We start from the raw sequence: 25371 nt of genomic DNA, 5'->3' as shown, positions 1-25371 counted from the left end.
CGCGAGAAATACGAGAGACGCTTTACCGGATAAATGATCCGTGAACGCGCGTAGCAATACGACTTGAGAAAGTTCAACCAAGCATTGAAAAGATGACAATACGTCATTGCAGATTTAAAACAGGTCAAGACAGGCTTATGCTTTAAATTGCTCTAAGTCTCCGGGTGCTGTTAGAGGTGTTGCCAACTGGCTACTAATAAGCTTCTTAAAACTACAAATATACCTACTTGATAAGGGATCCTACACTATAGGCTCTAGCATGTGTAGATAATTACTTGGATGCATTAAGCTAAAAATTCAAGTATATTTTCTTGTCTTACAGGTATCTAACGTCTTGATATTTATAAATATAGTAGTAATAGCATCTATATGCCTTTCAACTACCTATAAATACTAAGTAATAAACTTGTAAATTTACAAGAGAGGAGGAGTACATAAGCAAATATTACTAAGCAGCTGTGTCCCACTCTAATATGGGTTAATTCGCTAGATGCAGCGCTAGCTATTTTTACACTAGCGCCATTCAGAGCTTTGAAAAAGAAAAAAATTATCTCCAGGGGAGGATTTGAACCGCCGACTTTTCGGTGAGATGTTACCCATTACAGCCGAATGTCATAACCAACTAGACCACCCGGAGTTGTCTTTTTGTTGTAAGACATTTTATCGCATTGACTTATAAGGGAAAGAATGGTGTTTTCGTGCATTCAAATACGCAGCAAAACTTGGTAGAGACTTGGGAGGCTTCAAGCGCTTCTTATAGAACCTCTAGCTCAACGCTTTAATTTTGGCCCACCCCTTAGCTGCCGACTAGCCATCGTGGCTTCATTCCACTAAGGCTTTTAGTCCGGGCTAGAGCTGGCGCTTGTCCAGACTAAATACTCCAAGCGGCGACCAACAGCAACTAGGCTCATCCCAGTTCTCCGACGGCGAATATCGAGGTCATTGGACTAATTCTATTGGGATTTAATGGCTGCTAGGTAAAGATCGGTATAGTAATCTTTTACGCGTCTAAGCTACCTGGGGAAATATTTTATAGTAGTGAGACTGGGTTTTGCAGTACACATCTAACAGGCTATCTTCGATTTCAGCAAGTGGTTCGACAGACTCGAATGATCAGAGTTCATCGCGGAAGTCGGCAGACTTGAAAGAGGAAAATCATCGCGTGGCTAGCGATAGGCTTTGTTGGGACGCACCTGATTGGCTGGTTGGAAAATACTTGATCCATCCCGCTTATCCTACAAGTGGCTGCAGTATTAAAATGGGCAGTCAGCGCAAAGCGTCTTAGTTAGCATGCGGTAACTCTGTACGCATACCCTATAAGAGATGGAAATATAAAGTAAATAAGCTGAACTTATTATCTCTAGTATATAAATGATTTCGTTGTGTCGTTGTATTTATAAGTCCTTGTATTAAATCGGGAGGTTTTAATTATGTGTCTTATAGAGCAGCTGGAACATTTACCCAAGGCTGTAATATCGTTTCTTCTGGTTTAGAATTCGATTTTACATGTTTTATCCAAATATTGTAGCATAAAATTTAGCGTATCGGCAGATGTATCCTTAGCTCTCTACTCTCTGGTTGGCTTATACTCTAGCGTACTGGAAAAATAATTTTCCAAAGCCTAATTGCCCGGCTTAAAGCGAGCAAATGCCGAGGTTTCTCCATACGGGAAAGCGGCAAAGCGACTCGAGAGCTGAGCAGCCCCTGTTCGCTTTGACGCCATCGTGGAGACGTGGGTACCGCTATAACGCGTTAAAATGGGATGAGATCTTCTCATCTACCGCTGCTCTGGGGCGGATTTGCCAAGTCTCGGGACTTTCTCAGCTGTCGTAGTTCTCCTTCAGCTATCCCTATACATACGTGTGCGGCCTAATGCAAAAGGCGGTCTGTGAAACGCCAGGCAAGCCAAGTGGCTGCGTAGATGCATCTCCCCAGCGAGATGTGCTGGCATGGTGCAAATGGAGACATTGGCTCATCTACACGACTCCCATCTACACGACTCCCATCTACAAGACTCCCATCTACACGACTAGATCGTCTTCCTGGAGCTTTGCAGGTACATATGCCGTGTACATGGGCAATGGCCTTGCATCACAGTTTAATAGACTCTCTCAAGAGCACTCGATAGCCTGTGTCGTGCTACATCAATATTCATTCCCCGCACATGCGGTGTCAGTGTGCCATCGCATGTTGTATTTCTGCCCCCAGACTGTGTGCGCGCGTGATGGCAAACTCATCAGTTTAGCCATGCAGGGCCAACTGAGACATCCTAACGCAGACAAGAGAAGATGAGTAAAGTGAATGAACCCAAGACGACGCCCGTGGCCTCTTGATCGTCGTCTGCTTGGACGTATAAGAAAAGAGGTACCCCTGTGGCTCTCATGGCTGCCTGAAGCATCACCTGCATTTCCGCTCCTGGAGAGCCAAGACTCAGTCTTCATTGCATTAATTGCTGTAACTGTTTGATATGTGGCACCTTGTTCGGATACTGGCTGCATCGCGGCTTTGGTTCAGCGATGGTGGTGCACTCGAGACCGCTCGAGGTGGCCACGGGATTTCATCTCGTCTGATTGTTGATCGCCATGGGTTTCTTGACATCACCGAGGTGCATTCATCAAAGTCAATGGCTCTTGATGCAAATGGGGCAACTCTCTGGCTAAAGAGGCGTGAGGTGGATGACGGCTTTACATGTCCATCATTGCAGAGTAGCTCATATCCACTGAATCTATCTCTTCGGGTTGGCGACGATGGTGCCAGTTTCACGCTCGGACTTGTCAAAGTGCCAGATATAATTACAGGTTTGTTAATTTCTCATATTCTGAGCATAGCCATATGGTTGTATACATGCATGCTTACAAGTTCTTGTGAACAGCTTGTTATAATATTTCGAGGCAAGTGTCTGGCCTCTTGAAGCCTTTGCCTCACATCTCCACCGAAGATGTCACCTTCATTAGCAAGATGATTAGCAATAAATTTGTGCCATATCAGAACATTCCGCATGGATATCCGAAGACTTTCGAAGATATCAGAGCTTTAGGGAGACAATATTTTCCCTTTACGCCTTATAGCTTTGAGCTTGCCATGTGTATTTACGACTGGACGACTGCATCCTTTGCGCGCATGACCTTGTTTAAAATCTTTCAGTACACAGATATCGATTCGGGAATCCCCTCGCTCCCTCACCCCTTGGATCGTGAGAGCCTTACTTTGAAGATTTGGCAGAGCAATTTTTCTGCATATACACCCAAGGACGCCGATTACATGCGGACCTTCTTGATGGAACCAGCACACTCGTTAGACCATCTCAAAGCTCAATTTGACGAAGTTGTAGATGAAGTTTACAATTTTAGCGAGATTGAAAACCGCCTCCTCGCTGCAGCCGCGCGATCCATGCCTCGGACATCGCTCGCGTCGAAGTCGCAGCTGTTTAGCGGGCAGGTTGACATTCGACAGCTAGGCACGAAGCATTTCGGCATAGAATTTTACGAATGTCCTTTAAACTCGGGTCCTGTTGACTACCAGCTTGAGCATCCACTGACAGATGCCCTTGCTAGCTATTTGTCTGTGGGAAAGACCATCACTACAAAGATGACATGGAGTTTTACAGATAATATCGATGACGCCATGCACTATTCCAACGGGATAGTTCTTGTGTTGAACCCTCTGTCCGATGCGTGGCTATGGGATGATATGGCGTTCGTCACGCCCCTGTCGGATGATCCGGACAAGATAGAGTATATCGCTTCTCCGGGCACCCGATTTGAGATTCAGTCTCTCCATGACACCAACGTCTCGGGCAAAGCTGTTACTGTTATTGGCCTGAGACCCGTTCCAGGACGAAGTAGGCGGCTAAGGGTTCAAGGGTGAATAGAGGGAATTCATATACGCTGATTAGCTGGAGAAGATATTATAACCCCGGCTGAAAGGGACTTTTATTCTCATGGATATGCTCAGATGCCGCGCAGTCTCTATTAAAGAGCGGGACTGAGATGTCACTGTACGGACATTAGCGAGCAACTGAGAATGTATGACGACGACGAAGATTGATGGAAAAAGTGAATTACTTTTAAACGTTATAAAAGGCATGTGGTATATATGGGCTTGACCCCTCGGAAGATTTCTGGCTGTCTAATGGATACATGATACATATTTTAAGACACTACGCGAATAAACCCTCAACGTTGGAATTGATCTGCAGTATAGTTATGTGAGAAGGGCTATCGCTTACGAAGCAGGTATCCGTATATTCCTTCCATATGCAGATGATGCCGAAATCCTACCATACGCATCCCACCACCCGTTCGTAGTGAGATAGACATTGGCTGGCACGATATTTTGTGGATCTACACCCCTGGTTTTCGACCTGTCACAACCACATGAGGAAAAGGCGGCGGTATTCCTACTTAGCGGTTGGCGCTTCTTGCTCGTCACATTATCACAAACACTCTGCTTGTCACCGCCACTGGTTCGTAAAGTGGTGGGCAGAATGGAAACTCCGATACGGACTTCTACATAAAAATCAGGACAGAGGGCGGCTCCGAATTAAATGGGTACAAAGATGGGTTCCCCGCATTACTCTCTTTCTCATTTTTGAAAAGATGTAAATATTTGCGTAAATCGGATGGAGAAACGCTTTGTAGTATTTCTATGGAATATCGAGTAGCGTGCGTGGTGGGTTGATCCTCTCCACAAAGCAAATTGACAGGGAATAGGATATCTTTTAGGCAATTTAGAGGCAGTCCAATTCAACCTCTGCCTTTTGAGTTCTTTATCTGCGCTTTTTTATTCTTTACTGTGGCATTTGTTTTTTTGTTCTACTGCTTAGTGCTGAGAGTTGCAAAGAGATTGCTTGTCTCGTTCAGAATGGCTTCTGGCCTCAGCCATGCATTAGTTGTAGCTTTGCAGTCCTCATTGCAGGCAACAACAACTGTGTCGCTACTAGCTGGAATTGTTTCCCATCACCTAGTTTTCCGACCGTTTGAGATTGATGGCTATGCTTGGCAGCTGTTTTTCACATACTTTACCGCATTTTTCGTTTTAATCGTTGGCAATGTATACGCTGCTGGTTATAGCGCTACTCTGGCTTTGGTTCGCGCTTTGCTTGTCACAACCGCCTACAACACTGGAGTTATAGCTAGTATTCTCATTTATAGAGCCTTTTTTCACCCCCTAAGACGCTTTCCAGGACCATTTTTGGCCAAGTTGTCTCGATTCTATGCCATGGATAATGCAGCAAAGAGGGTCAAAGCATATGAAGACATTCAAAATCTCCATAAAGAGTATGGAGATATCGTTCGAGTTGGTGCGTCATCTTTATATGTATTTGCTTTTCCATCATATGAGTGTTATGAACCTTCTTAATGTTCATTGCAGGTCCTCGCGAACTATCTATCAATCGACCGTCGGCTATTAGAGCCATCTATTAACATCCCACACGAACAACAAGATCGCCTTGGTACGCACAGGTATCGAATGACGTAACCAAGATTTCTCTAAATTCGACTCGAGACTTGAAGGTGCACAAGCTTCGTAAGAAGGCTTGGGAGAGAGGATTTGGTTTTCGAGGTATGAAGATAGATGTTCCTCTCCTCTCTAGCTACACCCTGTATAACACGGTGTTATTAACTACACAAAAGCCCTGGCTGTCTACGCACCACGTGTAAGAGCCAAGATAGATCTTCTGCTATCAAAAATTGCCGAGCATAGTGGCCGCCCGATTGATATGACGGAATATGCCATGTTCTTTGGATTTGATGTCATGGGAGATGTTGGTAAGTGCAGGCCATCCAAATAGTCCACAAAAAGCATACATATTTATAATGTACACCAATTTGCTATATCCTGGCTAATAATTCCCGAAAGGATTTTCGAAAGATTTCCATATGCTCGAATCAGGGAGTGAGCATCCAGCCATTAAAGGTGTTCATGAAAGCATGTTGGCTATTGGCGTTCTAGGCACAGCGCCATGGCTATTATCCATGATCTCTAAAGTGCCAGGCGCGGCAGCGGGCTTTTCTCGCTTCACTACATGGTGTCACCAGCAACTTCAAGAGAAGCGTAAGGTGAGACCGCCCCGCTTACTTGCCATTATTTTATCATTATATGTTACATTACATAGCTGACTGCTTAAAAGGTTGTGGCCGACGAAATGGCAATGTTCAAAGACCAAGATCCGCGAGATGTCATATCTTGGCTGATCAAGGCATTCAACGAAGGCGATTCATCAGCTCCTCCTGGTGAGATGGCTATGCAAGAAGATGCTCGCCTCTTGATTATTACCGGAAGGTATGTGTGTACAGGCTTTCACCTACTACTTGACCACATTCACTAAGTATCTTGTCTAGTGACACAACGAGTGCAGTTATAACTAATGCGTATGGAGATTTCCACTTGCCCCTTCGTCTTACACATATGTTGGACTAAGCAGGATGTAGGCTTTACTTTCTCGCACGAAATCCCGATTGCTATCGGCAACTTCAAGTAGCAGTTGAAGAGCAATTCCCAAGAGGCGTCAATGACTGGACATATGAGAGAAGCATCCCGTACGTAGACTATGTTATTCAGGAGACACTGAGACTGAAACCTTCAGTCCCTGGCGGCCTGCCTCGAGTGGTGCCTCCACAAGGTCTCATGATTGACAACGACTTTATACCAGGCGGCACAGTTATTGCAGTTCCGACTTATACGATACAACGAGACCCGCGATTCTGGCACGACGCACATGTCTTTGAGCCGAAAAGATGGGAGAACCTTTCTACGGAAAATGCTCCCTGGATTCCATTTACTCGAGGTCAATGGGCTTGTCCGGGCAGAAATTTCGCCATGATGGAGATTCGGATGGTCATTAGCCGGATCGCGCTCCAATATACCATTGCAATTGCGGAGGAGGATCTCGGGAAGAGGTTTGACAAGGAGGTCAAGGATACTTTTACTTTGACGCTGCCACCATTGCGGCTTGTGTTTAGCCCCAAATGAGTTGCGTCGAATTCTTAGCTTCTATTGGATGAGGAATGTGGTTGAACTTTTAGAGAGAAAGAGTAGCGACTTTAGAATGTCTTAATGAGATGTTGAAGATACCATTTTTGGATCTCTCTGGTTGCATAAACTTGTTATATATACGTAATGCATGAACGCAATTTTTTTTTTTTTGCCAATCTTTCTTCCAAACACCTTAATCGGTGCAACTTCATGCACCACTAGTAAATTTTGCATACTTTATCTTTCCCCATCTATTTTCGCTTCTTTGCCTTGTTCCGTATCAAGAATGCGAGGCTGCTGTTTTCCCTCTAGTGAGGGGCACAGGCAATACAGGGGGCGTTATAGAGGGCACGGTAGCCGCACCAGGGGACCGCTATCCAATCCAGCGGCCAATCACAGCCCTACGGCAGGCCATGCCAGAAGAGTCGCTTCAAGTCTTCTCCACCAAGCCGCTCTCGCCATCCTTGCAATTTTACCTCATGCCCAGCTTCAGCTTCAGCCGCAGCGTCGTGTTTAGTTTCAGTCTTGTGGCGGCGTTGATAGCAGTTGCTCTGGTCATCCTTCCCTCGCCTTGGTCGGTTTCAGACCTCGTTTCTGGAAAGCAAAGCAGCAGCAGCAGCAGCAGCTCCATCCCCAACGTCCAGAGCCACGCCACCAATCTCGCCAATCCCGACAGCAAAAAGATGGCTTCTCGGGCTGCTCCGCTGGTGTTTCCGGCGCTGAGCCGACACACGGCCACGGTCATCTTCGTCCACGGACTGGGCGATAGCGGTCATGGCTGGGCCGATGCCGTGCAGCTGTGGCAGAGGAAGCACAGGCTGGACGAGGTGAAGTTCATCCTGCCAAATGCGCGTGTCATGCCCATTACAGTGGTGAGTCTATCATGCCGTGGGTGTCTGTGTCTTCTCTTTCTCCCTCCCCCCCTCTCTCTCAGAGACGCCAGACACAGAAAGAGGTAAAATGTCATGTGGGTTGACTAACGGTTTGTTGTTCACAGAATGGAGGCTACCCCATGCCTGCTTGGTTTGATGTCGTATGAATCCCCTTCCGTGCCTTGTCACAGATCTACTCGTATTCCAGAGTACTCCTGGTTTCTATGCGTGTCTATGCAACCTAACACGAGGTGTGTAATAGAAATCTCTTGGCGCTTCATCGAACATGACCCTTGACGAGAGGTCTCGCGATACGGATGAAGCTGGTATCCTCGAGTCTCGCGCCTACCTCTACTCTCTCATCCAGAGTGAAGTTTCACAGGGCATCTCCTCTGATCGCGTTGTGCTGGGCGGCTTTTCCCAAGGCGGCGCCATGAGTGTCTTCTCCGGCATCACAGCTCCCTTCAAGCTGGCTGGCATTGTTGGCATGTCCTGCTGGCTACCTCTCAGCCACAAGTTGAAAGAGTTCATCCCGGGGACCAATTTCAACCAGGACACGCCCATCTTCATGGGACACGGCGATGCGGACCCGACCGTTCTGTATGAGTGGGGTACAGCTACTGAGCAGAGACTCAAGGACCTCAACTATGATGTGAATCTAGAGACATATGGGTGAGCATCATCCCATCATCCCACTTCCCTTTTGTTCATTTCTCATATTCATGTTCATGCTGCTCGCTCGCTATCTGGAGTGTACTTTTTATTCTTTTCCCTCTCTCACCTCACCTTACCCCACCTTTTCTTTTCTTTTCTGTTTTTATATACGAGCTGACATAATGTCAGGGGCATGGGACACTCTGCCTGTATGGAGGAGTTTGAAGACGTCGAGTCTTTCCTCGTTTCGAAGCTCCCTGCGAAAGGTAGTGCTTAATGAACAGTATTTAGACGGCCGCATAGAGAAGGTGGTGCATGGCTGAGCTACAATACTTCCAGGAAGAATTGAAAAAAGAAAAAAAAAAAAGGCCTGGAAATAATGCCGTTGCATTGGGAAGTGCCAGAGCAAGGTGTAACCACATTTTTCCATTGCGGAGTAGCAAGCATTCAATTCAACTGACGGGACAGTGGTTCTCTCTTACCATCCCCTGCCCAATTTAGCGACCCCACAACATCTTATATTGTCCAGTGACTCTTCTTTATTGGCTGCGTCTTCTTATTTCTAACCTTGTTTGGCCTGTTCCTTGTTTCAGCCAACGGCTCACTGCACAAGCCTGGGCTAGCAGAGCCATTTGCTTGGACGGCCAAATTTCAGCCTTTTCATGAGGCATTCCCGGATGACGCATTTAGAATGGTCCTTGTCATACAGCTATACAGCCTTGCAAGGGCCATCTCATCTGGAGGGTTCCGATCGTGTTTCAAGACGGAAAAATTATTCCCACTAATGAACGGCTGGGCACGATGCTACGTGATCGTTCCACGGCGCACGTCTAAATGGATTGGATGCAACACGGTTAAATTGAGCTTCGCATTTAAAGCAACGGGAAAATGATGTTGAGTTTAACTCTTGAACTCATTAGGCAAGTTGTTAAGCATAGATAGATACTCTGCGTCCAGACCTCGAGCCGGCTGGACCTCGGTGCTGATGACCCCCAACGAGGGCTTCAACTGAGCCGTTGTTTAGTTACCTGCCAAATCTGTCGCCGCTGGCGCCGTGCCCACCAGCGCTATTGCCGAGAGAGGGTCCCTGGGTCAGATAAGCGTCTCACAACGACATTCACAAACTGCGGAGAGCTCTCATTCGCCGTCAGCTGGGCTGCCCTGGCATGGCCGCTGCTGTCTGGCGTTAATCCTCCGGCCTGGCAGATGGAATGGAACGCCTCCCCATGTGACAGCGAGGCACGTTCTTCGGGGAGGTAGCAGTAGGAGCGGCGCACGACGCTACTGTCATCAGTTCAATCGGGCTGAGTGGAACGGGCTGTCGGTTGCTGGATTGCAGTGTTCCGGCTGCCATTGGACGGACCATACGACTATACGATGGCCCCTCTCTCATTGTGTATGTGGTGTGGTGTATCTGCCTCTGTTCGCCTGCCGTCTCAGCTTTTTAGGCAAGTGCTTATAGACGAAGACGTTTATCGCGATATCATGTAACGTTATTCCGGCGGCAGCATGCTCTCGCTTGGAGATGGCCCTCATGTGCGCATGCCTCTATTGGATTGTATCGGATAATGGTTCATGAGGAACCCGCCATCTTACTCGTATGCTTCTTTTCCGATGGCATGGTGCTGGCTTAGCTCGGAACGCTAGGAACCGATGACCCTGGACTATCGCCGTCTGGGGCATCTCAAACTTGGCTCATCTGGCCAGGCGGGCCCTGGTCGAGCCGTTCGTACCTGGAGCTACCTTCCGGATTCTCGACTAGGCTGTCCTAGCAACTATTCTTGACTGCCGCATTGGGCCGTTCTATTTTGGCCGCGCTTACACGGCAAGCTGTTTCGTTTCACCACTGCTACGACAAAGTCCCTGGAATCTATTGCAATTGAGAATTGAGAAAATGATAAATAGTTGTGCCAGTGCCAGCTGCTTGTTGATTCAGCAAGTTTCCATTTGGACAACTCATCAACAGCAGCAGCAGCAGCAGCATTGAAGATCTGGTAATCTTCTTCAGGCCTCTTGTATATATCTTGCCGCCTGGTTTCCATTCATTTTTACTGTATATACATATACACATATATCCAAAATGTTTTTCAGCAAAGCACTGGCTGCTACCGGCCTTCTGGCCTCTGCTGCTCTCGCTGCACCAACCATTGAGAAGCGTGCCGCTGGAGGCAAGCTTGTCGTCTACTGGGGTGCTGAAGATGATAGCACTACTCTCGCCAACGTGTGTGCCGATTCATCCTACGACATTGTCAACTTGGCTTTCCTCGACAAGTTCTCTGCTGGTGGTGGCTACCCCTCGCTCTCTCTGAGCACTCTTGGTGGCCCATCTGCCGCTCAGAAGGCTGCTGGTGCCACTAACCTCCAGGATGGTTCTTCCTTGGTTCCCGCCATCAAGGCCTGCCAGGCCGCTGGTAAGCTGGTCATCCTCAGCATGGGTGGTGCTGTCGACTTCTCTCAAGTCACCCTTTCGGGTGATTCTCAGGGACAGGCGGTTGCCGACATGGTCTGGAACCTGTTCTTGGGTGGTACTGCCACTCCTACTCTCCGTCCCTTCGGAACCGTCAAGCTCGACGGTGTTGATCTCGGTGAGTAAAGTCATTCCCAACGTGATAAAGCCGTATCGTTACTAATATTTTATCTTGCAATATAGACAACGAGACTGGCAACCCAACTGGCTACCTGGCCATGACTCAACGCTTCCGATCCAACTTTGCCAAGGACACCAGCAAGAGGTACTACCTCACTGCTGCTCCCCAGTGCCCCTTCCCCGATGCCTCTGAGCCTCTCAACGTCTGCCAGCTCCTTGATTACGTCTGGGTCCAGTTCTACAACAACGACAACTGCAACGTTGGCCAGTCCGGCTTCAACACTGCTGTCAAGAACTGGAGCAAGAACATTGGTAACGCTACTCTGTTCATTGGTGCGCTGGCCAGCGGTGCCGATGGTGACCAGGGCTACGTCTCTCCCAGCTCTCTCATCTCTGCTTACAACGGTGTCTCTGCCCTTAACCTGCCCAACATTGGCGGTATCATGCTTTGGGAGGCTCAGCTCGCTGTCAAGAACGGCAACTTCCAGAAGACCATCAAGGCTGCTATCGGCTCCGGCTCCGGCACTACTCCTCCTCCCGCCTCCTCCACCACTCCCGCTGGAAGCACCCCCACTTGCTCTTGGGCCGGCCATTGCGCTGGTGCTTCTTGCAGCTCTGACAACGACTGCTCCGACTCCCTCACCTGCAACAGCGGCAAGTGCGGCACCGCTGGCAGCACTCCTCCTCCTACCACCTGCTCTTGGGAGGGCCACTGCCTCGGCGCTTCTTGCGGTAATGACAACGACTGCTCTGACCCTTACTTCTGCTCCAACGGCGTCTGCTCTCAGTAAGCGGCGACTAGGGATGAGACGACGCGGAGGAAATTGCTGGGGCGGGATATCGAATCTTCTTGTACATAACTTGAGATGCTAATTGGGTAAAGAATTGTGTATAAAACCCATTTTTGTCTATATATAAAAAGCGAGCGAATTGAACTGTTTTAAGTTTAAAATGATTATATGTGTCAGTTTAAATTGAGTGAGCTGTTCGTGTGTTTAAATATCGGGTTGTGATATGTATAAAGCCTTTTCATGATGCTCCTATATGAATTCCCTTGGGAAGTTGGGCTGCTATTCCCAGTAAGTAATGGGTTGATTCGACCAGATTTCGACAATATTTGTTGGTCAATTTTTCGAGGGAACACGGTACATGCTTCGACGAGATGATACATGATGCATAACGTTATTTAACATTGATACAATATTTGCGGGTACCATCTGTTATACGTAGTACTTCTACTGGCTAGACTATACAAGCTTTTGCTAGACTTTATGAATCATCTCTGAGTTATCCCGGCTATTATTAGATCATGTGAATCCAGGGTAGACGGATAGCCTACTCGAAGTCGCTAGTCTTGCAAGTGGATATCTATATGTAGCTTGTTTGGGTTTATCGTCCATCGTAGCTACTGTTGCTGAAGTCGCGCGTCAGCATTGTGAGAAGCTATAGGCTATTCATGTAAGACGGTAATAATTAACTTTGCTTCAGTCAACTCTCCAATCAGACTCTTGCATTCTGTAGTTTAATAACCTCTTGCTCATTTATATCAAGAGAAGAAGAGAAAAAAAAAGAAAAAGATAATTCAAGCCGTACAGCTTATGTAGGAGTGCGGCGCTGGCCACTAGTATGCCATTGCCACCTGGATTCGGCATAGCGACTCAAACAGCAATCTTCCTCGGCTTACTGGGGATCGACCCGCTTCTCCGCTTCTCGTGTGCGGCTGATTCCACGGAGTTAGTAGAGGAGCTTGACGAAAGTGACTTGTAGCATATTTGCACAAGAGTCTTGTGTAACTCCGCGGTGTCTTTCTTATAGCATTGTTGATATATACTTGCTCTTTTATTAAACTAGATCATAGTGGCTTGTAAATGGATCAAAAGTACATGTAGCTTACTTTCCGAGTATCTTCCCTTGAGCGGCTTGAGTCTAGTTGCAATGCTTCAGGACTTAGTAGTTGAGTACACGGCAGCTGTCACTTTTTTTCTCACCCGCGCGTGCAACCCCATGTTAGCTATCAATACCTTGGTTTACCTGAAAAGTTTAATGTATGGCTGTATGTATATATATGCCGGTATTATACAGCTTGACCCTGATGTAATCTTAAGTCTTGGAAAATCATCCTTCCTTCATCCCGCCTTCCAAGTCGAACATAACACATGTAGTATTTTTCCACTATTCCTAGTTTTCCTCTCTATCTCTTCTTGTCCATTGCCAGCTCATATACCTACATCACAATGAGCAACACACGCTTGCCGGGAGGTTCGATCCCCAACGAAGTCGGAGCTGACAAGCGGCTGCTCAGCACGTCAAAGCCTCCAGACGCCCGCATGCAGCATCTCATCGACGAGGTGAACAAGCACGGCTTCGTCATCATCCGGGACGCCTTTGATGCCTCCACCGTGGCCGCGGCGAAAGCTGAGGCCCTGAGGCTGACCAACGACCCGGAGACGGCTGGGCCTGCTGGCCAGGCGGGCCGCAACAACTTCGAAGGGCACAAGACGCAGCGCATGTACTCGCTGGTGAACAAGTCGCGGATCTTCGACGCCTTTGCGCTCCACGAGGATGTGCTGACGCTGAATGATCATTTCCTGGATGCCGGGTATCTGCTCAACTCGTTTCAGAGCATCAACATCCTGCCCGGGGAGACGGCGCAGACGCTGCATTACGATCATGGCTTTGCGACGCTGGAGAGGCCGCATAGGCCGCTTGGCTCGGTGAGTGCACGCCTTCCTTATTCCCTGTCTTTCGTTACTTATACACGATTGCTTCCCTGAGCATCTGTATGATGTTGAAGCAGCAACGGCCTAACGCTGGAGGATGAATATCAGGGCGTCATGATTGCTCTCGACGATTACACCGCCACCAACGGCGCAACTGTCATCGTCCCCGACTCTCACAACTGGGATTCAAACCGCATCCCCACCATGGAGGACACCGTCCCCGTGATCATGCCGGCGGGCAGCATCATCTACTTCCTCAGCACGCTGTGGCACGGCGGCGGCGCGAATACCAGCGACAAGCCCCGGTTGGCGCTGACGGCGCAGTACTGCCAGCCTTGGATCCGGCCCATGGAGAACATGATCCTGGCGGTTGACTGGGAGAAGCTGGACGAGCTACCGGAGAGGCTGGTGGGCATGCTTGGCTACAAGGTTGGCAGCCCGTTTATTGGCTTTGTGGATGGGCACAGTCCGAGGGCGGCGGTGCAGAGGTTGCTGGCTAAGTGGAAGGGCAAGGCTGAGTCGAAGCTGTGAGAGATGCTTGTTTTTCACCATCACAAGTTGGTTGCATATAATGTGTGTAGCATGTGCGTAGAGAGGAACGAGGGTTAGCTGGAGGTCTGAGTTTCATGTTATTTAATACATCAGATGGCCGTCTTTTTGTTTGGACTCGACTGGCTTGGAGACATTTGTATTTGCAATTGATGGTTGGAAACTGGCGTCGACTGAGTTGATGCTCGTTGTTCTTCTTCATATTGGGCGCTGTTACACTGGAAATATGCATAATGTTATCGAGCCAATTAGACACTGGCCAATCAATGCTGGGTGTAAAAAAAATATTCAGCGTTGCACCTAATCTCTCGGCAATCTCGTTGGCATTGACACTTTGAAATGAGTTATTTTTACTGGCCAGCGCTGTCGTACTTCTGCAGGGATGCAGGCGTACAGCGCCATGCCAAAAGTCTCTTGTTGGTTACATGTAGGTGAATAAGACCACTACAGCTTGTAATTATAGTGCCTCAAGTGAAGAGGGCATTTAGTTGTCTTGCAGCAAGGGTAAGAAAATCATGCGTGTGTACTCTTGGCTATATTAGACGCGATCACATCGGACAAAGGGTAATTCATGCTTATTTTCTCTGCATTAGATTTCTCTGCATTAGATTGCCCTCTTTGAGAAAAGGTTTGCTTGTGAAGCAACTGCTACTACATGCGCATGTGTAAAAGAGGTAATGTCCGAGGAACTTTTGACCAACAGTTGCTTCGCCATGCGCGCCCACGGTTGAGGGTTGAGATTCAATTCATTCGGAATGACTCATTCTCATGCCAACGTTTAGTCTCTTTTCGTATTTTAAACTAAAAGTTCGTGTATACCGTCGCGAAATGCTGCATCCAGATCCCCTGGTGCGGGGTCGTTGCTAACACTATAGGCGAGTCTGACTCAAGCTTGGGATGATAATCAACTGCTAGCGACAAAAGACACAGCCTCAGCCTTACAAGGTTGACTTGGAAGGATCTGGTCTTGAAATCCTCTTCGTGTCGTTGAAGAGAACAAAGTTTGTGACTCAGATGTGAGTTTATGAAAGAAAAAAAAAATAATAATATATTGTCGTCGTTGCCGTTCTTGCTATTCGCGTGTGGCATCTTCTTGTAGTAGCGAAAGTGTCATTCTGTCAGGTCGCCATGGCGAATCAAGTAGCCTTTGATCTGAAGCTTCTTCAACGCTCTGCGCCGGGAGACCAGGCAATCCATCTACGGCATGTCTTAACTAGCAATCCGGGCGCGGCATCTTCCCTCACCTCTGAGCTGATAACGCTTGTGACATCGGATGCTCTCCCGTCCATTGTCCTCTCATTATGGCCCATGGCTGCCGACGAGCCCGACGCAATAGTCGCAGTCATGCGCCAGGAACTCTGCCTCAGTGCTCAGAGCTCAGCCATCAAACACTTCTATCGCCACCTGCGCCGCGAAAAGACGTTTGCTAAAGCCTGGGAAGCCGTCGGTGGCGCTTCCGGGGTTGCACAGCTGGCGGCAAAGTTCAACTTGGGTCATGTTCGTCTTCTCTTCAACTTGCTTGGAGATACTAGCCGTGCAAGAGGTGCGCGAGATGAGCGCCAGAGTGCCATGGAAGAGCTCTTGACGCTGTTGTGGGGAAATGACGGGGAAGCATCTGCCGTTGGCACTGACGGCGGCCCATTTGATAGCCGTCCATTGCGCCGTGAATATGTAAAGCTTGTTCCGGCTTGCAGTGGTGCGTTTAGAGTAGAGTGGGCTGAGATGAAGCGCCAACTCCCGGAGAGATATAGCCACTCTGTGACCACAGATCAAGAGTTCTTTGAACATTACTACAACGAAAAGCTACGGCGCAGCGAAATCACCGCTTCGAAGTTTCTACATAAGATAAAGGCCCTCGCCATGAGCCGTATAGACTACGGTTTGGACATTCTGCACATGTTCACAGAGAGTGAAACATTGCTTGGGGCGTCTCCCAGTGATCTCTTGAAAACAATCATTGATCCACTGGGGAAGCGATTTTTGTCCAACAGAATGATATCAAGTGCCGTGACGATGCAGTTCTGGAGCCGTGTCGTCAGCTGCCTGAAAGAGTGTCGATTATTTCATACGGAATTTGGCAATTTCGTCGAGCATTACAGAAGGATTGCTGCTCGCTTAACCAAGATATGGAACCACTCACGGGCACAAGCCGAGTATACGGACCTGCTGGCCACACTGTTTTCTCTTCTACCTCAAACTGTGGTAAATAGATATTCACTGGTCGACTTCATAAGGCAAGCTGCCCGGCCGCTGAGGTACCGGTTTTTACGCCTATTCTTAAAGAACGCGGCCGGATATCAAGTTGATATTGGAGAGCCTGATAGCTTGGACCACGCAGAGTTTCAGAAGTCGTCACTCCGCTGGCCGGTAGGCATATTTTTTGAATTGTCTGCAGACGAAGCTCTTCCATTGCTTGTGAAAATTTTACGGGCAGGAAAGGATATCAGACCTGCCTATGGCAATACCTTCATTTTCGAGCGGCAGGACGTAGACGACAGAGATATAGCCGACCACCATATCTTACAGGCCCTTTTGTTGCATCGGAGTACGGCAGCTCTCCATTCCGTGGTGACAGATCTGGACGCCATGAGGTCCGATATTCGCCTTCGAGAGCTGCCCGGGAGGATGAAAAAGGCGACTCAAGGCCGTACCCCGGAAACTCGAGCGCAGTGGTGCGAGGCTACTCTTTCACTTTGTGTAGCAATAGGGGATCTTAATCTCTATGCGGAAACGCTTCGCTGGGCACGGCGGTTCAACAAAGACCCATTGACTGTCAAAGAAATATATAACAAGTCTTGTATCGCAAGTCATGAAGGGGTCAACCTTCTAGCTGTGCTGCCCTTCATCAGAGAGACGCCATTGACTATTACTCTGGAGCAACTTACCAAGAACATACACTCTGCAAATGAAGTCTTGCAAGTTCTTTTCGAGACTGCCATCATGGCTGTAAACGAACCAAGTTTCAACTACAGAGATTGGAAGGCCACCTTTGGCTTGATTAGTGAAGTAATATCCCGCCGCTTAAATTGGGCAAACGATTTCCAAGATCGCAGCGAAATATCCGACGATGCGCTTTATGACGCGGTATGGGAGCCGACGTTTACCATGCTAAAGAAAATGATATCAACTCTTCTTAGCCCTGCGGGCGAGAAGTTTAAGTCAATCAATGCCTATGCCATAATATCTGGGAGTTTAGTCAGTGAACCTGAGATTATGCGGGCACCAACTATTAAGTTTCTCAACAATTTGGCGGTATTTCACGACTCCATTTGGGCGGAGCGCCGGACGCGTGAGACGCCTGCCATAGTAACAGCTGGCGACTTTTGGCCCAAAGGACTTGCTATCCAGCATCTGTCCGACCACTTTGGCATGGCCATGGCATACCTCCCTTATACACGATCGCGAATAGAGCAAATTGTGTTTATGGATGTCCATAAAGCCTTGGCGTCAGTGCAAGTAGACGAGGAAACTCAAGCGGCCATTGGCGAATTTATAGATAGCTGGCATGAGGCTCTGCGGCTCTATATTCGTCCTCCGCGGGTGCTATATAGCAAGAACCCGACTTCTAAAGATTTCCCTTTACATGTACAGCATCAAAAACGCATTGAAAGGGCCTGGAAATATGCGACTGTTGATCTTTCCAAGGATCGCATGTCTCTGGAAGAGGCTGAACGATTTTGGTGGCCTGTATTCAGTCACCATCGGATTTATATTGAGAGAGATGAGGTTGGGATTGATGAATCGGCCAATCAGCGTCCCGAGCCATCCCTTCCTGACGAAGACGAGGACATGCATCCAATTGAGTGGAATCCCGACCCAGACTATGACCGGATATCGCAGCCTGAGAAAAGCAGGTCTATTGCGCCAACATATTTGGATGTTTTGCTCAGTCAGTCAGAATATACAACGGCGTTTTACCCGAATAGAGACTCAAAACCTTCCGCCCTTGAAACTGTCAAGGCAGCTATCCCGGGAAAGCCACGTCCTTGTTCGTTCTGGGAGTCGTCATGTACCACCGGAAGGAAGCTTACTGGCAGAGGAGCGGATGCCTATTTAACGGCGGGAATCCTGGCTTTGAATCTGGGTTTTGGGTCAGACATTTCCTTGCTGAAGACGCCGTTCCCTGATGCCAGCATGGCGCGCATTCCGGCCGTGTATCTTGACCAAGAGTTTCTTGAGAGAGAAGCAATCAGTGGCACTCAGATTCATAGTATGTTGTCTACGCTGAAATCTTATGTGCCAACGCGCCTGCTCGTCCGGCTAGCAGCTTCGGTTCTTGAGAATATAGGGAAAAAGCCAGAGCCTGAAAAGCCGTATGCAATTTTTGAGATGATAATTGACATCATATTGCATGGAACCAATCCATCGTTGGCATTCCCATTAATTCAGCAGTTTGTCTTGGAGAATCCTGACGCAAGTTCATGGCATAGAGTGCTCCTTAATCCTCAGGTCTTTATGAGACTCCTTCCATCTGATGCAAAGAGATTCTTTGAGAGCTTTACAGATGCCATTCTGGATAAACTCCAAGAACAAGCAGAAAGGCGCGCAAAGGACCCCAATCCATCGGAAAGTAAGGGGCCGCTGGTCAAAGTGACTACTGTCAAAATGTTGGCGCAGCTCTTGAGAGAATGTCCTGTTATTGACTCGAGCTTTGCAGTGGATTTAAACATTCGAATTCTTCAAAGAGCTTCTCATGTTGATATTCGTACAGCCTCTATAAAAGCGCTCATGGAGGCAATAACTACGACTACTAGCCAGGTGGTGAGGCAGCGGATATTTGATGCTCTGTTTGAGCACGCTGCACCGATGGCGTCCGCAGTCCACGAGGCGCAGTCAACTGTGGACTGGAATGCGTTGAAATCCGATGACGAACTGCCTGAAATATGGGGAGATGGCACTGGGAACTTCATAAACCCCCCAATCATGGACTTGATCATGTGCGCAGGCCCTGGAATAGACCTACAGTCTGACCAAAGTCGAGCTTTAACGAAACTCAAGCATTTCATATTGGATTCTTCTGCAGAAACCAACAGACGATGGATGGACCTCTTCTTAAAGAAGAATGGATTCAGCATACCAGACAACGCCCAGCTTCCCGCCATCCCGGTGTTCCCGACAGCACTGCATACTTTACTCTCTTCAATGAAGCTGGACACTTCATTAAAGTACATTGATCTGATGAAGCGATACATGTTGCTGAAAATGAGCCCTCCCAACTGGCTGGCTCGTATAAACAAATCCGTGCGAGACGATAAAGTTCTTTCCAGGTCTAATGCTGGCAAGCACTGGTACAATCTTTGGAGTAGCAATAGCTACAAATATATGACCGATACTCTTGCAATCATTCGTGTGTATCTTGGTCCTAAGAATAGGAATTTGCGAAATAACGAGCAGTCTAAAGCGTTTTACCAGTGTTTGGAACAGTTTATTTTCGAGATTGGCGACACTTTAGTTACAGAAGGGCTGTCTTCTCAATATGCGTCGTTCTTAAGCAGTATCTCGTCTATTGACCCTGAAAGTTCCGTATGGAGGCGCCTTCTGGATAGGATAGAAAGCCTTCGAACTCCTGCGTGGCAAGCCGATCCGAACCGAACGCCAAAAGTACTTCCTGATACGCTGCCGCTCAAGATTAAGATGTTGAACTTGCCCAAGAAGAAGATTACGAATTCAGATGAGGTTAAGGGAGTTATGAGTAGATGCGTGAATGGCGTTGTGGAGCTTCTCAACGAATTTGTGTCTAGCGGAACCCCGTACTTTGAGAGATTCAATACGCTTCAGAGGGAACTGGGAACGGTTGAGCCTCTGGCTGAGATGGCTATCATGCTGGGCTCTGAGCCTGCACGACGTAGCGCGGACGAAGTGACTTTGGTGGATCACCTTCGACTGGAGCTTACCGTAAACATGATGAATGGGAGTAATGTTCTCAATAAGGGTTTGGGAAAAGACCATGATGAGGATGTTGTGAAGGCGGCTGCTGGCTTGGTGATGGACATGACTGATAGTCATGTGGAGTACTTTCGTACACTGGCGACGCCTTTGAAGAATGGATTGAAGAATTCTAGTGGGTTTAATTGGTGGGATTGAGAAAAATTACTGTAAGGGAGGCTGTCATAAGGGAATTTTCTATGTGTCGCTACGTACATTTGTTTATATTTTTTTTAGTGATACGGAAGTGCATAACAAAAATACGGCTCTATGCCAATGCTTTTATGTGTGGGCATTATAGTATTGTAGGATTGCTAATTTGTTATTGATCTTTCTTGGAAGTAAACGGCATGGAAATATTGTCCTCCCACGCAGTTGTTATGATTTGCTTTATTCGCGGATAGTTTACGCAATAATGTAGCTGGTTGGTATGATCTGAATAGTTGTACTTGATAGGTATACGCCTGTTATGGTGCAACTATGAGAGTCAATATAAATGACTGCTTCTACCACATCTACTGACTCTAATAGCAATGAGATATGGAATGGCAGTTTAGCTGTTGCTTGATAAAGGCGCCAAAATGGAGTTCTCACCACATGTCACACCAATAATGCCGTCCACAACTGTGGTAGCTCAAGATGATACCGAGTTGCCTCCTTTTCAAACATACTCAAGAGACTCCTCTGTGGGCCGTGGAGCAGCCTAGGCCAGTTCTATTAGCAATTCTGCTCATAATGCAATCCATCATACTCATTCCACTCAAGAATCTAGCCCCGCAACAGTCGCAATGTAGCGATATCCGTATCCCGGCTACCACAGCCAAACATGAGGGGGCGTCGGACCAGATAAGCGCCCAGCTAGACAGAATGCGCAGACAGATACAAAGCAAAGAAATCTGGATTTAAGACGAGACTGTAAATGAGTGTTTCCTATGTCAGACTCTATTCATAGTATTCCGCAGAAAGCACCACTGCCGAGCCTGCGGCTTAATCTTTGATTCCAAGTGCACTGCTGTTATTCGTCCATGGACCATGCAAAATTCGCAGTCCCGTCAAGTACTCGACTCATGGTTCGACATCTTGCACATACTCTGCTCTGATGGAATCGCGTGAGAGTCTGGTGTTGTTGCACCAATGCCGAGCTAAGCACTAATACCGGGATTCGCTCCATGGCACAGCCACAGCCCGCATCGCCGCCTAGTTTGCGCCGTTTGGCATCAAAGCTTTCGGATCCGTCGACATGTGAATTCTCTGCCTAAACACGATATTGACGACGACACGAGGTCCAAACAGGCACGCTAGGCAGCAGCTGCACCAAAAGCCAGCCATCGTGATCACATGACTATGTGTATAGCTGGTACTACTATTTAGTTCGATGAACGAGACGTTGCTTCGGCTCGCCTTCATGTCATGACCTATCCAGGTAAATCCGAGATGGCGTCTCTTTTGGCTCTTCCACAGGAACTGACTCTTCAGGTCCTCCAACTCCTCCAAGTCGGCGACTTGTTCCGCCTCAGTGCCACTTGCAAACACTTCCGAGCCCAATTGGTGCCGCGGCTCTTCCAGACAATCCGCCTCACCAGCGATGAGAGAGTTGCGCGATCCGCATTGGGGGCCGTCGAGGCTCACGGCCAGTACACAACTCGCATCGACTTTATAGCTCACTGCGGGCCCCATGACGGGAAAATGGTGCCAGCCCTCACGCCGGCCGCAGCCAAAGTCCTCCAAGGTCACTTCACTCCGAACTTGAGTACCGTTAGTCTCAAGTTTGACTTTGACTTTGACGACGGCGAGGAATGGGATGCGGGCTGTCCAGACGACCTTGAGGCCATATCGATATATGTATTCCGTTGCGAGGAAACTGAAGAGTATGTCCGAGAGAGGGAAGAGACATGGCAGTGGCGGGCTCTTATGAACGAGACCTGGCGGGCGCTGGCAGCCAATATCCATGTGAGGGAGCTTATCCTAGACAACTTTATTCCTAAGTGGACATCTACTTTCCGCACAGAAGAGTTTGGTCAATTTCTCTCCCGGCTGGAGACTGCAGCCTTTGACATTCTCGGCATGGATAACGGCGCATGTTGGCGGACTAGTACGGAGCCGGGCTACACAAACTTCCTCTCTGATCTTGACGATTCTTTTTCCACCACACGACAGGATTAAAACATCTAAGTATCAATACGTCGGATCACCTCGGTCTCAAAGGCATGTGCCACTCCCCGCTTGCGCTTAAGCCCGACCATCTTCCACTGCTGGAATCGCTAAAGCTTAGGAGGTGCTTTATTGGCCCGGAGCTGGTTTCGTTTGTTCGCGGCCACACGCAGTTTCTCAAGTCTCTCGATATCAGGGACTGCGTTAGTGGGGGTAATGCTTACTCGGCGGACACTGGCATATATTGGGCCGAGTTTTTTGATAGCGTGTTCGAGGCGAAACCGGCGCTTACCGAGTTGATTGCTGGAAGTAGTGCTCTCCTGCGTGAAGGACTCCTGCCCGACTATTGGTTCGACGCAGATCCTGAAGTCCCTGAGGAGATTTATCGGAAGCTCAAGGCTGACCCAAGCATGCGGTTGTTTCGATACGCTACTGTAAATACTAAATATGGCCAACTCTCCCTAGATTTGGAGACAGAGGAAGAGGAGTTTGAAAGTGGCAACGACCAGAAGGCATTTGACCGACTTGTTGGCCTTTTGAGCGAGAACGCTGCAAAAACAAAGCGATGATGACCTGGGCGTACGAATACCTCCTTACAACTTATCAAACCTTGGTATAGAAAAAGCTCTTGTTGGTATGTTGAGTAGCGATTCGAATAGCAATTCACGTAACCATTTGAGATAAATTGACAAATGACAAAATCCAAATCATCGGCATCAATGACAACGTGGTCGATTCCCGTCAAGTTCTTCATCATAGTTGAGCGCCTTCCAATTTTTGCGCCCTTGTCTTCTGACGTTGGAGCCACAGGGTTCCGTTTTCTAAAGCCCCTTGGCGATGGCGTTATACACAGTCAGACCGCCGGTTCAACATGCCCATTGCGTTGGCACAGTACTAGGAAAGAAAGGCCCACTATCGAATATTGCGACTGAATACGGTATGCATGTTGGTTCCGAAGAGGGTCGGGCCGCGTGTTCAATTTCGGATTATGATAGATAATCAACGTTGCAACCAACAGCGGTGGAAGCGGGTACATGAAGAATGCTTATCAAGGGCGGAAGCCGCTGCAGCTGCCACACGATTCTCTACGCTTTCTCACATATTCGTACGATTTGAGCTGGCAAAAATGGTGTAACGCTTGACAAGTAGGCATGTTTGGTTTCTTTTCTAGTCCGGCAACAGCGCCCCAGCACGTGCCGACTGACCTCGTTGTCCCCGTCGGCTTCTTTGACGACACGATTATATTTAGAACGTTTGTGTTATATACCCTGTTTGTTTTCGACGACGTACTGGATCCTGAGAGATTGCGCACTTCGCTGGAACGTGTCGTGAGTCGCCCTGGCTGGAACAAACTGGGCGCTCGGCTGAGAAGAAATGTACGCCTCCCCCCCTACCGGCCAGCGCCGATATTAAACAGCTGTGCGCCCATTTAGGATCGTGGCGAACTTGAGCACCATGTACCAGCCGTCTTCTCCCCAGATCGCCCGGCAGTGGGTTTCGATCATGTGGATTATAGCGCCTTGGCTGAGGAAGACCATCCCGCGGCATCTTGCATACCCCGTCCTCCCTGCAATGGCCGGCCGGCGGTTGTGGGAGATCCCGATGACCTCTCGGAGCTGATATATGGCCACGAGGTACCTAAAACGCTCGATGATTATATATATACCGACCGTCCTCAGCTTGGTCTGCGTGTTGTCTCGTTCAAGAATTCGACAATTGTCGTCCTCCATTGGATACACCTCGCCTTTGACGCGACAGCAAAAAAGTCTCTTCTCGATGCCTGGATGCTGATGCTTCAGGGCAGAGAAAATGAGATTCCCGAGCCACTGGCCCCCCAAGAGTATATTTTAGAGCGCTGTGGCAAGAATCCCACAGAGCCCCATGCCCTCGCCGAGCACCATGTGTCCAAGCTTGGCCTTGTCTGGTGGGCACTTCAGAATTCCTACAACTTGATAGTCAGGAAGAAAGAGCATCGTATGGTCTGCGTGCCTGCTGCATACCTCGTAAAGTTGAGAGAGAAGGCTCTCGCGGAACTTGCTGCTCAGGCTACTTGCGAGAAATCAGAGGTTCCATTCCTAAGCGAAGGAGATATCCTCTTGGCTTGGGTATCTCGCTTGGCAATGGCTAATCTTTCAGAGGATTTGGAGAAAACCGTAAGTGGCCATTCTTGCTGTATTCCGGACCACTGAAGATGGTATGCTAGCTTTTCCATCTAGGTTGCTATACAACAAGCCTTTCAGTGGCGACCGATGTTGGCGGACCTAATACCAGATAAACGACTATTCCTCAGCAACTGCGTTGGCTTTCTTAGCACTCTAATGCCGGCTAAAGACCTTCTTCAAAAGCCACTCAGCTATGCAGCATCCCAGATCCGTCGCTCGATTAAGGAGCAAAGCTCTCGCGAACAAATTGAGGCCTACACATCACTGATTCGACTAGACACAGCCAACAGGGCGCCTCCATTCTTCGGTAACAGCTCGATGCAGTTGCTCATGTTTTCCAACTGGCAAAAAGCCAACATGTACGGGACCGATCTATCGGCTGCGACTGTGACGCCACGGCGCACACCACTGACACCATCCTATGTCCAGAGCGTACAGGGTCCGTACAAATTCTCTGATGGAATAATCATCGTGGGGAAAGATGCTGGGGGTAACTATTGGCTCTCTGGATATAGAGCAAAGGGTCTCTGGGGGATGATGGAAAAGAAGATGGAGGAGGAGGTGATCTAAATAAGGATGATGGTTGCCCTGCGGCGGTTGTCGTTTAGAAGAACCTGGTTGAGAGATATCTTTATAGATGCTTCCACATACGCATTCAATCACATACGACCATAGGTAGTGGAGAATTCGGGGTCCCGTCTGCTCCCCCATAGACAAGCCACTAACCGGCAGATTAGTAGTCAGGTGGGTGACCACTGGCGAACACCGGCTGT

General features: G+C 48.4%; 9 protein-coding genes and 1 non-coding gene across 10 annotated transcripts; 9 read left to right on the top strand and 1 right to left on the bottom strand.

The window, feature by feature from the left end:
* Positions 1-550: 550 nt before the first annotated feature.
* On the bottom strand, positions 551-637 carry TrAFT101_011132. Its single transcript has one exon. It is a non-coding gene; the product is annotated as a tRNA-Tyr (tRNA).
* A 1433-nt stretch (positions 638-2070) lies between these two features.
* On the top strand, positions 2071-4197 carry TrAFT101_011131 (uncharacterized protein). Its single transcript, XM_024903824.2, has 2 exons — positions 2071-2798; positions 2873-4197. The coding sequence occupies exons 1-2, from the start codon at positions 2468-2470 to the stop codon at positions 3865-3867; spliced, it is 1326 nt and encodes a 441-aa protein (XP_024757086.2). The 5' UTR covers positions 2071-2467; the 3' UTR covers positions 3868-4197.
* A 518-nt stretch (positions 4198-4715) lies between these two features.
* Positions 4716-7094, top strand: TrAFT101_011130 (uncharacterized protein). Its single transcript, XM_066129157.1, has 7 exons — positions 4716-5319; positions 5374-5565; positions 5637-5771; positions 5863-6062; positions 6134-6285; positions 6345-6374; positions 6435-7094. The coding sequence occupies exons 3-7, from the start codon at positions 5723-5725 to the stop codon at positions 6973-6975; spliced, it is 972 nt and encodes a 323-aa protein (XP_065985287.1). The 5' UTR covers positions 4716-5319; positions 5374-5565; positions 5637-5722; the 3' UTR covers positions 6976-7094.
* A 297-nt stretch (positions 7095-7391) lies between these two features.
* Positions 7392-8781, top strand: TrAFT101_011129 (uncharacterized protein; the record flags this gene model as incomplete). The annotated part of the gene is made up of 4 exons (XM_024901053.2): positions 7392-7850; positions 7976-8011; positions 8113-8522; positions 8694-8781. The coding sequence occupies 4 exons, from the start codon at positions 7392-7394 to the stop codon at positions 8779-8781; spliced, it is 993 nt and encodes a 330-aa protein (XP_024757084.2).
* Positions 8782-10584: 1803 nt separating this feature from the next.
* Positions 10585-11882, top strand: CHI3_2 (Endochitinase 3; the record flags this gene model as incomplete). The annotated part of the gene is made up of 2 exons (XM_024900981.1): positions 10585-11089; positions 11155-11882. 2 exons carry the CDS (start codon positions 10585-10587, stop codon positions 11880-11882), a joined length of 1233 nt encoding a protein of 410 aa, XP_024757083.1.
* Positions 11883-13131: 1249 nt separating this feature from the next.
* On the top strand, positions 13132-14640 carry TrAFT101_011127 (uncharacterized protein). Its single transcript, XM_024902782.2, has 2 exons — positions 13132-13805; positions 13920-14640. Exons 1-2 carry the CDS (start codon positions 13326-13328, stop codon positions 14340-14342), a joined length of 903 nt encoding a protein of 300 aa, XP_024757082.1. The 5' UTR covers positions 13132-13325; the 3' UTR covers positions 14343-14640.
* An 848-nt stretch (positions 14641-15488) lies between these two features.
* TrAFT101_011126 (uncharacterized protein) lies at positions 15489-20532 on the top strand (the record flags this gene model as incomplete). The annotated part of the gene is made up of 1 exon (XM_024907008.2): positions 15489-20532. One exon carries the CDS (start codon positions 15489-15491, stop codon positions 20442-20444), a length of 4956 nt encoding a protein of 1651 aa, XP_024757081.2. The 3' UTR covers positions 20445-20532.
* Positions 20533-21971: 1439 nt separating this feature from the next.
* Positions 21972-22448, top strand: TrAFT101_011125 (uncharacterized protein; the record flags this gene model as incomplete). Its single annotated transcript, XM_066129156.1, has 1 exon — positions 21972-22448. One exon carries the CDS (start codon positions 21972-21974, stop codon positions 22446-22448), a length of 477 nt encoding a protein of 158 aa, XP_065985286.1.
* Positions 22449-22492: 44 nt separating this feature from the next.
* On the top strand, positions 22493-23005 carry TrAFT101_011124 (uncharacterized protein; the record flags this gene model as incomplete). The annotated part of the gene is made up of 1 exon (XM_024900976.2): positions 22493-23005. One exon carries the CDS (start codon positions 22493-22495, stop codon positions 23003-23005), a length of 513 nt encoding a protein of 170 aa, XP_024757079.2.
* A 582-nt stretch (positions 23006-23587) lies between these two features.
* TrAFT101_011123 (uncharacterized protein) lies at positions 23588-25168 on the top strand (the record flags this gene model as incomplete). The annotated part of the gene is made up of 3 exons (XM_024904403.2): positions 23588-23812; positions 23870-24589; positions 24653-25168. The coding sequence occupies 3 exons, from the start codon at positions 23588-23590 to the stop codon at positions 25166-25168; spliced, it is 1461 nt and encodes a 486-aa protein (XP_024757078.2).
* Between the last annotated feature and the right edge of the window lie 203 nt (positions 25169-25371).

This window comes from Trichoderma asperellum, chromosome 7 (genome assembly GCF_020647865.1).
Source record: "Trichoderma asperellum chromosome 7, complete sequence".
NCBI lineage: Eukaryota > Fungi > Ascomycota > Sordariomycetes > Hypocreales > Hypocreaceae > Trichoderma > Trichoderma asperellum.
The sequence above is the reverse complement of the archived record's forward strand: the minus strand, read 5'-3'. Positions and strand labels throughout refer to the sequence as shown.